The 11,799-nt window shown below is 37.3% G+C and overlaps 1 protein-coding gene across 1 annotated transcript; it reads right to left on the reverse strand.

The window, feature by feature from the left end:
- Positions 1 to 7,361: 7,361 nt before the first annotated feature.
- On the reverse strand, positions 7,362 to 11,031 carry LOC124830235 (trans-cinnamate 4-monooxygenase). Its single transcript, XM_047303890.2, has 3 exons — positions 10,134 to 11,031; positions 9,076 to 9,209; positions 7,362 to 8,183 (listed from the first exon to the last, which is right to left on the reverse strand). The coding sequence occupies exons 1-3, from the start codon at positions 10,916 to 10,918 to the stop codon at positions 7,585 to 7,587; spliced, it is 1,518 nt and encodes a 505-aa protein (XP_047159846.1). The 5' UTR covers positions 10,919 to 11,031; the 3' UTR covers positions 7,362 to 7,584.
- Positions 11,032 to 11,799: the final 768 nt, after the last annotated feature.

Genomic DNA, 11,799 nt, shown 5'->3' on the forward strand with positions numbered 1-11,799 from the left:
ATGAACCAATGCCTGAAGTTAGCACCCAATTCATCTGCATTGCAATAAATTGGTCAGGTAACATTTATTTTGCTAATTTAGCAATAGGATTATGTGGATAATATTTCAGCCTATTTAAATCGGTAATAAAAAAGAGTTAGAGCTGCTTAAATATGTTTTGTAAGAATATGCAACTTTCATCATATCTGACAAAAGAAGAGTACAAAGATGTGTAACAGTCTTGCACTAGATAAACATGTGTTGGAATAAAAAGAAAAATGGGATCCATCCACATGCTGAAAAGAAGGGTCAATGTTTTTTGTCCTTTCTTAATTGCTCCATAAATTGCTCCAATGCACCAACTATGTTTCTTGTCCTTTCTTCCTTCATTCATTATAAAATGAATGCAAAATGTGCAGCAAAACATCCCTCACCAAGAATCAAACGGTGAAGAAAGAATTCAAGAGGAGAAAGAGAGAAAGCCACGGGTACTACCGTGAAGAGAGAAACATCACCGAGAGGTGAAAGACACTGTGTAGTAGAAACTGTGAGTGTGCAAAATGTTGGGAATCAGACATGTAACACAAGCACTCACAACAGAAACAAAAGATGAGAAAATATCTACTAGGCAAATAAGTGGAAATTTTATACTAAGAGGAGAAATTACAATACTCTCTTCTATACTCAAAGAATTTCTCAATTGCTTAAAAGCAAGAGAAAAATAGAAGGAAGAGAAGAGAATGGGATGAGGAAAGGGGAACCTTAACCTCTCTTTTATAACCAAAGGAGGAAGTCCCTTACAATGTTTTACTAGATGTAAGACTTCTCTCCTTCACAATCTCCCACTTCAAGATTTTGATCAAACTAATCAAATCTTCACACCATATTTGCCATCCATGTTGCTTATGTTTCCAATAGGCCGTAATAGGATCGAGTCTTCCTAAACTTGTCAGTATTAACCGGCTTTGTCATGACATCTGCTAGGTTTTCATCTGTGTGAATCTTTTGCATATCAACACTTCCTTGTTCCACTACTTCCCTCACAAAGTGATATCTTATTCCTATGTGCTTTGTCCTGGAATGAAAGGCTGGATTTTTTGCAATGTGCAATGCACTTTGACTATCACAATACACAACAATTTGTTGTTGCTTGAGCCCAAATTCTTCCATTATCCTTTTAATCCAAATAGCTTCCTTACATGCCAGGGTTGCTGCCATGTATTCAGCTTCTGTATGAGACAGAGCTACAACATCTTGTAACTTGGATAACCAACTTATGACCCCTCCAGCAATTATAAACACATAGTCAGTAGTAGATTTCCTCTTATCCATATCACCTGCAAAATCTGAATCAACATATCCTCTAACAATTGATTCTGATCCTTTATAACATAATGCAACATTTGAGGTTCCTTTGATATACCTAAGTATCCTTTTAACAATATTCCAATGCTCTCCACCACAGTTTCCCATGAATCTACTAACCACTCCCACTGCTTGAGCAATGTCTGGTCTTGTACAAATCATGGCATACATAAGGCTTCCTACTGCTGATGCATAAGGTACATGAGACATTTCCATCCTTTTTGCTTCACTGCTAGGTCTCATACTTAAGGATAACTTACAGTTGATAGGAAGTGGGGTAGAAATTGGCTTGAAATCTTGCATGTTGAAGCGTCGCAAGATCTTCAATAAATAGTTCTTCTGTGAAAGCCAAATCTTCCTATCTTTTCTATCTCGGTGTATTTGCATCCCTAAAATCTTGTTTGTTGGTCCCAAGTCCTTCATATCAAACTCCCTAGCCAATTGTGCCTTCAGTTCTTGGATTAGAGCTTTGTTGGGGCCTACCACCAACATGTCATCCACATACAACAATAAAATGATAAAATCATTTTCTGTAAACCTATTGTAATAAGTACAATGGTCTGAACTTAGTCTGTTGTATCCGAGGCTAATGATGAAGGAATCAAATCTCTTATACCAACACCTTGGCGCCTGCTTTAGACCGTATAGAGATTTATTCAACCTACAAACCAAGTTTTCTTGTTTTTCAAAGCCTTCTGGTTGGAGCATATATATTTCCTCTTCAAGTTCTCCATGAAGGAAAGCAGTCTTTACATCCAATTGCTCTAGATGTAAATCAAATGCAGCACACATTGCAAGGACAATTCTGATCGTTGTTAGTCTAATAACTGGGGAGGAAATCTCATTAAAACCAATGCCTTCTTTTTTAGCATATCCTTTAACTACTAATCTAGCACGATATCTTTCCACTTGATCATTGCCATCTTTCTTGATTTTATAAATCCATTTGCAACCAATGACTTTTCGACCCTTTGGAAGTTTCACAAGATTCCATGTCTTGTTTCTATGAAGAGCTTTAATTTCTTCTTGCATAGCAGCCATCCAAAGTGAAGCTTCTGAACCACTCACGGCCTCTTGAAAATTTGAAGGTTCTCCTTCTTCACTTAGGATACAATACGCATCATGACTTGTCATCACATATTGTGAATGCCAAGATGGTTTGACTCTTTCTCTTGTTGTTCGTCGGAGTTCTCCATCACCAACCTCATTTGGCTCATGTTCTTCTTGCTCCTCTTCTGAATCGGAAGAATTTTCCGAAGGCTTCTTCTCTATCTGTACTATAACCTTGTCCTTCTTTTCGCTGTCATTTTTCTGCTTACTTTGCTGTTCATTTTCTGTAAAAACTACATCTCTGCTAACAATAACTTTGTGGGCAGTAGGATCCCACAAGCGATACCTCTTTACATTATCAGCATAACCCAAGAATATGCATTTCCTGGATTTTGGATCCAACTTTTTTATTTCTTGGGAGTTGTACATCACGTACACAGGACAACCAAATATACGTAAGGATGAATAATTAACTGCTTTGCCATTCCACATCTCCATTGGAGTTTTCAGCTCAATTGCAGTTGATGGTGACCTATTTATCAAGTAACAAGTAGTTTTAACTGCTTCTGCCCAAAAGGATTTAGCTACACCCGCAGTTTGCAACATAGCTCGTGTTCTTTCTAGAAGAGTTATGTTCATCCGCTCTACTACACCATTTTGTTGCGGTGTGTGTGGTACTGAAAATTGTCTGACAATACCTTCTTTCTTGCAGAATTCTTGAAAATCTCCATCTACATATTCTCCTCCGTTATCTGTTCTCAAGCACTTAATTCTTTTTCCAGTTTCAAGTTCTACTTGTGCTTTGAATTCCTTGAACTGGGCAAACACATCGGACTTTTTCTTGATAGGATACACCCATAATCTTCTAGAGTAATCATCAATAAATGATACAAAGTATTTTGCTCATCCGAGGGATAGTTCTGGTGATTCCCACACATCAGAATGGATCAAGTTCAGTATATGTTTACTTTTGGTAATCATTCTAGCAAACTTCAACCTATGTTGCTTGCTTGTTACACAATGCTCGCAGAAAGGTGAATCAACCTTCTTGAGCCCGGGTATGAGATTACGTTCCGCAAGAATTTGCAATCCTCGTTCTGAAATATGCCCAAGTCTACGATGCCACATTAGTACCGCTTCTTCTTGGCTTATCAATGCAACCGTTGTGTTAGCTTCTTGCAAAGTATCTCCCATAAGCACATATAAGTTTGCCATGATTTTCTCAGCTTTCATGACTACCAAATTTCCCCTCACTGCCTTCAAGATCCTTCCTTCAATATGGATCTTACATCCGAGGTCATCTAGTTGCTCTATAAACAATAGATTCTTCTTCAAGTCTTTCACATGTCTTACACCTTGAATTGTGCGAACGGTACCATCATACATCTTTATTTTGATTGTACCAATTCCAGCAATTTCTAATGCATGGTCATTTCCCATGAATACATATTCACTTGAGACAGGCTCATAAGTGTGAAACCAGTCCCGGTGAGGAGTCATGTGCCACGTTGCTCTTGAATCCATTATCCATCTATCATGACGAGTCTGGTAAGCTTTGAAGTAGAAGCTCTACACGCTCATTTTCAACTATGTTGAAATCTACTGCTGATAATTGGGCAAACAAGGTGTTGAGGTGGTTGATATGGTCCGTCGCCGAAATGGACTCACTCATCCGGAGTAGAGTTTCCTCAGAAAATATCTACTAGGCAAATAAGTGGAAATTTTATACTAAGAAGAGAAATTACAATAATCTCTTCTATACTCAAAGAATTTCTCAATTACTTAAAAGCAAGAGAAAAATAGAAGGAAGAGAAGAGAATGGGATGAGGAAAGGGGAACCTTAACCTCTCTTTTATAACCAAAGGAGGAAGTCCCTTACAATGTTTTACTAGATGTGGGACTTCTCTCCTTCACAAAAAAGAGAGTGTTTTTGTATACCATCTAAGAGGGTGAGACTTATTGAGAGATCCTCAGAGAGTGAAAGAAACATTGTAATCCTACTTTCATAGTGGAGATAATTTTTTGGACTAGGTCCCGTGGTTTTTTCTGAGAGGATTTTTCACGTTAAAATTTCCTGTGTTATTTTTTCCTATGCATACACAACTATTTTTATGCTTCAGCATAGTGTCCATTTTGGGTTAGCAGAGGAGAGAACAAATACCGCTGTTTCCCAACAACATGTTCCTCAATTACTTGGCACCAGTTTAAACTCTTACTCTTCATGTCATCTTGCTTATTTTCCAAATCTCCAAAACTACAAAAGTAATGAAACTATTGAATTTCAGGTGACACTTAGACAGATTAAAGCTTAAATCAAATGTTACAGTCATTCTGGAAACAGGTGTCTACAGTACCATGTATAAACAATTCCTGGAGGGAAGCAGAGTGTAGTGACGATTGTTTGTTGTCTTGTCTTTGAATCCAATAATTTGATAGGGAATTCGATATTATGAGATGTCTATGTATATCGTGTATCGCTAATATGATATGTTTACTGATGTATTTAAGTGTTTGATTCTTCCCTCTTTTCAATAGTTTTTTTAGTGTGATTATCCAAATATTTAGATATTTACTTCAAATTTTACGTAAGAACCACGGAAGGCAAGGACTTGAAATATTAACCTTATATAAAAAAGTAAGAACGAAAAGATTAAGGTCATTCTAAGATAAACTTCTTAATAAGCACTTATGTGGAGAAGAAAATAAGAAAGTGAAACGAATTATCTTCTCTTTTTAGATAAAGTTAGCTTGTGCAGAGCTTAAAACAGGTTGACTCAATTGACCGTTTTTTTAATTGTCAAGAAGAGAAACCATAACATACCTGTCCAATAATATTTTCACCATGAAAGATCAGTGGCCTCGCAGTCAAAAGTAATCTCAATACTATAATTATGCAAAAAGATGTTTTAAAAGTTGCTGGTGTAAATATTTGCTGGGGTAGTTCTATTATGCTTTTGCTGGTATAATGAGTAAAAAAGGTGTTGCTAAAAATTCCCTAATACTGGTTAGTGCAAGTTTTAGACTATAGTGAACTTTCATAGAAGACACTCTTTAATATTTTAAGAGGCTGGAAACGGACTTCCAAACATGTTTATTGTTTATATAAATTTCTACTTGAAAAATCACTTGCTTCTGCTCTTGGTTTTCTGAGATGAATATATGATTCAAATTTGTGGCATGACACTGCAATTAACGGTTGCTATCTGTTAATTTTTAGAAGCAAAACAATAACGCACTTGAAGCCAAAAACGTCTGTATTATTAATTGAAAAAGAATGAAAAATGTTGTAATATTTAAAACTTGAAAAAATACTACCCACTAACATTTTGATCCTAATTTTAATCCATCATTTCAACGCATAATTAAAAAATTAACTAAATCCTAATAATAATCAACACACTTTGACTCAATTAAATTAAAAATAAAATACTCCTAAAGCATTTTCTTAATAGGTTTTATTGACAGAACTGTAGCCTATAAAGATGCATGATGAAGCTTTTCTATCAAGCTTGTCACACTTACTCTCTAGAACATGAGTGAAACACAAACAATCAAACACTTTAAAAAATTTTAGAGATGGTTTATAACCATATCATGACTCAAATGGTGTCATTCATTTCATTGTGTTTGTGGGAAGCCTATTTTGAAGAAACACAACTCTATTTGTTGTCTCTGGCTAAAACTTCTTTGGCAAATTCTTCTCATACAACATGCATCTTGACATCTCCATGATGTATCTATTTCTCTACTCATTAACTTCATTTTGTTGAGGTGTGTAAGGGGATATAAGTTGATGCTCTATGCCAGAATCTTCAAAAAGCTTGTCAAATTCTACTAAAGTATACTCCTTTCCCATTATCAGATCTTACAATCTGAATTTTGCAGTTGCTTTCATTCTCAACTCTTGTTTTAAACTTCCAGAAAACTTGGGTTACTTTTGATTTAAACTTCAAGAAAAAAATCCAACACATTGTAGTGAAATCATCAATAAAGGTAATAAAATAGAGATTACGTTTTAAGAAAGGTGTTCTGTGAGAGCCTGAAACATCTGTGTGGATGAGTTGCAATTTGTGAGTGGCTCTCCATGTTGACTTCGAGAATGAATTTCTTTTTTTCTTTTCAAATTGACACGCTTTGCAACTTAAGATTGTATCACTAAGCTTGGGAACATCAAGTGCCAAACCCCTGTTTTCTTAATTGCAACACCCTTGATGATGATAGTGTCTTACTCTCTTATGACAAATCTGAGTGACATTTTCTTTGAGAAAAAAACATATTGCTTCTCCTCTAAAGGATTGAGTGAGAAACTTTTTCCTTTCATGTTTACTTTGAAGATATCTTGATTAGTTGCATCCTTAATCAAACAATACTCATCTTTAAAAATAACTTTAAGGCCTTTTTCAAAAAGTTTACCAACACTCAGCATATTTCGATCCCCATATTTCGATCAATGTCAGGAGCAAAGAGAATATCCTCTATAAGTTTTGTAACAACACTCAATAAATTCAAATTAGTTTCTCTTTTGCATAACAAGAATTTAGAAAACCTTTCGATCATTAGATCAGTTTCTTCCTCCTCTGAGCTTTCGATAATTTCAACAGTAGATTTCAAGATGTTGATGTATCTTTTCTCCTATTGATTTGGACTCTTTGCTTTTCCTGTCTTGATAGGCTCATGAAAATTGTTAATCACAACATTTCAAGCACCTTTGCCTATTGAACTAAAAAACCATCGTCAATTACACCTTTTGCGTAAAGCTACATATAACTTAGTTTTCATACTTTCAATAAAATATTCCTAAGAAAATATCTACTAATTCATATTGAGTAAAAAATTAGAATCAGTTTTATTTTCTTGATTATTTTTCTTCTATTACGTTATAATTCAAGGAAAAGAGTGACATCACACCCAACATGGAAAGTACAACGAACAGTGGTGAGAACGAGAGATGAAAAGTGGGTGAAGTATTAGGAGACAAAAGTGTAAGTTTATTACAAAACCATCTCAAAATCATTCATGAGTTGAAGTTGTGAGAGAATTACAATGGGACCAACAGATACATCACCACCTACCCATCAGGAGGCCAATTATACATGGCATGGAGCAACCCCGTTTTGAAAGATCGATAATACAGGGAGAGTAAGAAAGAAAAAATAATAAAGGGGATTGGTAATGATGATGTGGTGAAGTCTAAAAGGACCTTGGCTTTGCAACAATGGTGGAATGCTTTAGTATGTGCAAGCTAAACTGTCCTCCTTTCTCACTGGTGTCAATCTGGGACTGCCCAGGGGGAGGCAAGAGCTCAAAGTTTTGGACCAAACGTCCCAAAGTGATGCCAAGAATGGGCAATGCAAGAATGATTCCGGGGCAGCTTCTTCTACCAACACCAAAGGGAAGGTACCTGAAGTCATTGCCATTCGCTTCCACATGCGATTCCTCTTCGAAGAACCTCTCAGGCCTGAACTCTTCTGGCTTCTTCCAGTGTGCAGGGTTGTTCGCCAGCCACCATGCATTCACCAAAATCTTGCTTTCAGCTGGGATGTCAAAGCCACCGAGCTTAGCATCGTGGAGGTTCATGTGTGGGACAAGGAGAGGGATTGCCATTCTGAGGCGAAGGGTTTCCTTCACCACTGCTTGAAGGTATGGAAGCTTTTGGATATCTGGCTCAGTCACCTGATGCCCTGCTCCAAGAACTCTGTCAATTTCATCCCTCACTTTCTGCTGAATCTCTGGATGGTTCACAAGCTCAGCAATACCCCATTCAATTGACCAGAGAGTTGTTTCAATTGCTGTTCCATAAACACATTCCATATATTAGAAAAAGAAAATTCAACGTACATGTACCAAGTTAAACTTTACAGTATATAAAACTGAGTTAATCACAGTCTGCCTTTCTTTTTCCCTTCCCTCGTGAGCACCCGACCTTTATGCGAAAATTCAATCATTATTTTTCTTCTTTTACCTTTTGGCTAATGTAGGCCCACCTATCAAATTTGGTCATAGTTGTTACCTACTACCGCTACCACCATATTACCATTACCCCACTTATACTTAGGACCACTATTAAAAAATCATAAAAAGTTAGCTCAGAAAGAAAGAGAGAAAGAGATAAGAACAAGTCTCCATATAAGGTGACACGTCAGCATAAATAAGTTGACAAAATATATAAGACTGAGTCCCCACATAGCGTGGGAGAGGTACCTGCAGTTCAAGCTTCCACCTAACCTAACCCATTTGATAAATTCAATGAATACCTAAATGTCTACGTGTAACGTTTTCACACCTTTAAATCACGACGCAAGTTTTCCTGTGTGCTTATTAAATAACGTTATGTTTGGTACCTCTCATAAATGAAGAAGAATGAATATATTAGTATGTCAATTGCTCTGTAGGTTGTAAAAACAGAAATCAGACATTGAACCAAAAGATTAACGCATTTGAGAGCGTTTTTTTCATTGAATCCGTATCAATCTCATACTCTTTTGTTCGTAGAGAATAAATAAGCTAAATTTGCGAAGAAGAATCGGTCAAATTGTTGTTGTTTAGTAACTTTCGAAAACAACAAATAAGTTGGGCGTTAGTTGACGATGCTGAAAAGATAACTAATTAGAGGGATAATAGTAGCCGAAGTTAATATATTTTAGTATTTTGTGAGAAAAGATAGAAGGGAGAGCATCTTACCAGCAACGTTGATGTTCTCAACAATGTAAAGTACGTTGTCTTCGTTGATCTCGCCCTTTTTCTCAGCATCCAAAATGTGATCAATAGCACATTTAAGTCCTTCGTTGTTAGTACTCTTCGTGCTTCCAATATTCCTGTTTTAATTCACATTCATTTAGTTAATCACAAATAAATATTAAACTTTTAACTTCCTGCTATGCTTTTAATCCGTAACGTCCAACTTTTATCAGTAAAATTGACTATTTAATTTTGCACCGTCTCACCAATGATCCCACTGATAAAAAGCAAATAACTTTTTACTGGATCACGTCTCCCTCTTTCATTGGTATGTATATTTGAAACTAGATTTGAAACAGACTAATCAGAAACTATTAAAAACAAAATTAAAAAGACATTTTTCAAGCAAAAAAGCATAGGAAGTTCTTTTCAAGTAAAAAACAAATTTACTTTCCACCTCACATGAAGATAACTTTTTGTACCCATTAAAAGAATATTTTAAATCAAGAAAGAGAGAGTGTGTGCAAGAGAGAAACTAGTTGACTCAATCAAAGCTACTGCCAATCACCGAGATGCAAATCTGGTTAAGGATTCTGTCAAAAGGACCAGGGAAAGTACTAAAAGCATGGGATTGGGCAAACGATAATCAAGAGAAAAATATATTTCGGCTATATCTTCAAATTTTATGCAATGTCACACTATTAATTAACAAATCCCAGAAACTTGTACGAATTTTTATTTTTCCTTCTCTCAACCCTCTTCTACCAAGAATTACAGTTAAAAATATAAAATATACTGACAAGCACTGTTTCAGATATTAACAAAATTTAATTAAAAATCAGAAACATTAACCTTTTTTAGAAAACTTTTTATTTTAATCATCTTTAGAAATTATATGAAAGTGTGGCTCTGAAAACTTTGAAGGGTAGACACACTGTTACTACTGTGAGTCGTAAAACCAAAATGAAATCATATTTATGAAGCGGCACCCAGTTAGAATTTGACAGAAAGGGGTGTTGACAGTGCAATATCGAAGGAAGAAAAGGAAACAGAATACTTACTTCCTCTCGTCGACGAAGTAATCCTTGAAAAGCTTCAACCTGGTTTCTTTCACCTCCTTGCAAATCTTCAAGTAACCCTTCAAGAAGGGTCTCAAGATGGGAATGAAATCGCCATAGTTATACTCAAAGCTCTGAGCCAACCGACTCCTCTCGCCGTTCAGCGCTCTGAGACGCTGGAACAGAGGGTCCTCCTCGCTCTCGAATCTCCGGTCGAACATGATGCGGTACATGTTGTTGTACATCATGAGCTGGAGCCTGCGGCGGATCACCACGCCGGAGACTGCCGCTTCGGGATTCTTCTTGACGTCGTCCACAACGGCGGCGGCCTCCGCCTCCCAACCGTGGCGGTACTGCTGGACGACCTTGTTGGTGAAGAAGGGCACGGTCATGATGCGTCGCATCTTGCGCCAGTGCTCGCCGTAGACGGTGAAGACCATGTCCTGGCCCTCGCCGGTGAAGATGTCGAAGACGACGTTGCGGGTGCGGGAGCCGAACTCCACTCCCTGAGTGTGCAGCACCTCCTTGGCGAGGTCCGGCGAGGAAACCACGACCAGGTTGCGCTGCCCCATGCGGAGGAGGAAGATGTCGCCGAAGCGCTTGGCGAGTTGAGTGAGGTTGCGGTGGTTGAGGTCGTCGCCAACCTGGAGCCAGTTGCCGAAGATGGGAACAGGGAGTGGGCCCGGCGGGAGCTTGAAGCGCTTGCCGCGGAGCTTGGAGACAACAATGGCAACCACCGCCGCTAGGAAGAGGCCGAGGAGGGTCTTCTCCAGGAGGAGGAGATCCATTTTGGTGACGTGACGGTGGTGAATTGAAAAAAAGTGGTACGGTTTGGTTTATTTGGTTTGTTGAGTGATTTGGAAAGCGTGGCGCGGTTGAGGATTTTATAGAAGAGATTGTGACGGTAGCTGGAAGGGTGTTAGGTGGAGCTTGTGGTTCGTGTGTTGTGTTTCTTACGCACGTCCTACGACTATGTCTCGTTTTATTTTCTTTCTAACAATTTATTAACCAAATAAATATTTTCAATGAGTGGACGTGACCATTTTTTATATTAACTATTTTAATTGTGTGATTATACTAGTTGTATTAAGTAGTGGATGTGATGTGAGGAGGCCACGTGTCTAATTAACTATTAGCAGTGAAGCCATTATTATTATTTTTAAAACGAAAGATAAAGTTTAAGAAATGGAATGGACTATTTTTACAGCTAGTGTATTTTGTTAGGTGAGATGGTGAGAGAAAATAAAATAAAATTAAATGGACAAGAGCAATTTTGTGAGTCTCATTGAAGTGAAAAGGAGGTTATACTTATTTTGAACTCACATTGTAAGTCATTTGGGTTAGAGTGTAACGGTGACGGCGTTAAATGACGCTGACTTTTGGGAAGGTGAGTGGATGGTATAGAGAGAGATGAAGGTTTTGGTTGTAGTAGGTGAGAGGGTTTGGTGGCCGCCACAGCCTTTTGCATTTCAATCAAACCAAACTGTGGTATTTCTCATCTTCCTTCTCCAATTATTTCATTGATGTCTTTTAATTTTTTTTATACAATAACAAACTAAGACTTTCTTTAAATTTTACCACCATATACTTTACATTATTCATGTATTTGCCCTATAATATTCTTTTCGTATTTAAAATATTATTGACGATTCTCATGTTATTGTTAGAG

The sequence above is a fragment of the Vigna umbellata genome, chromosome 1 (genome assembly GCF_029865625.1).
Source record: "Vigna umbellata cultivar VRB3 chromosome 1, Vumbellata_1.0, whole genome shotgun sequence".
NCBI lineage: Eukaryota > Viridiplantae > Streptophyta > Magnoliopsida > Fabales > Fabaceae > Vigna > Vigna umbellata.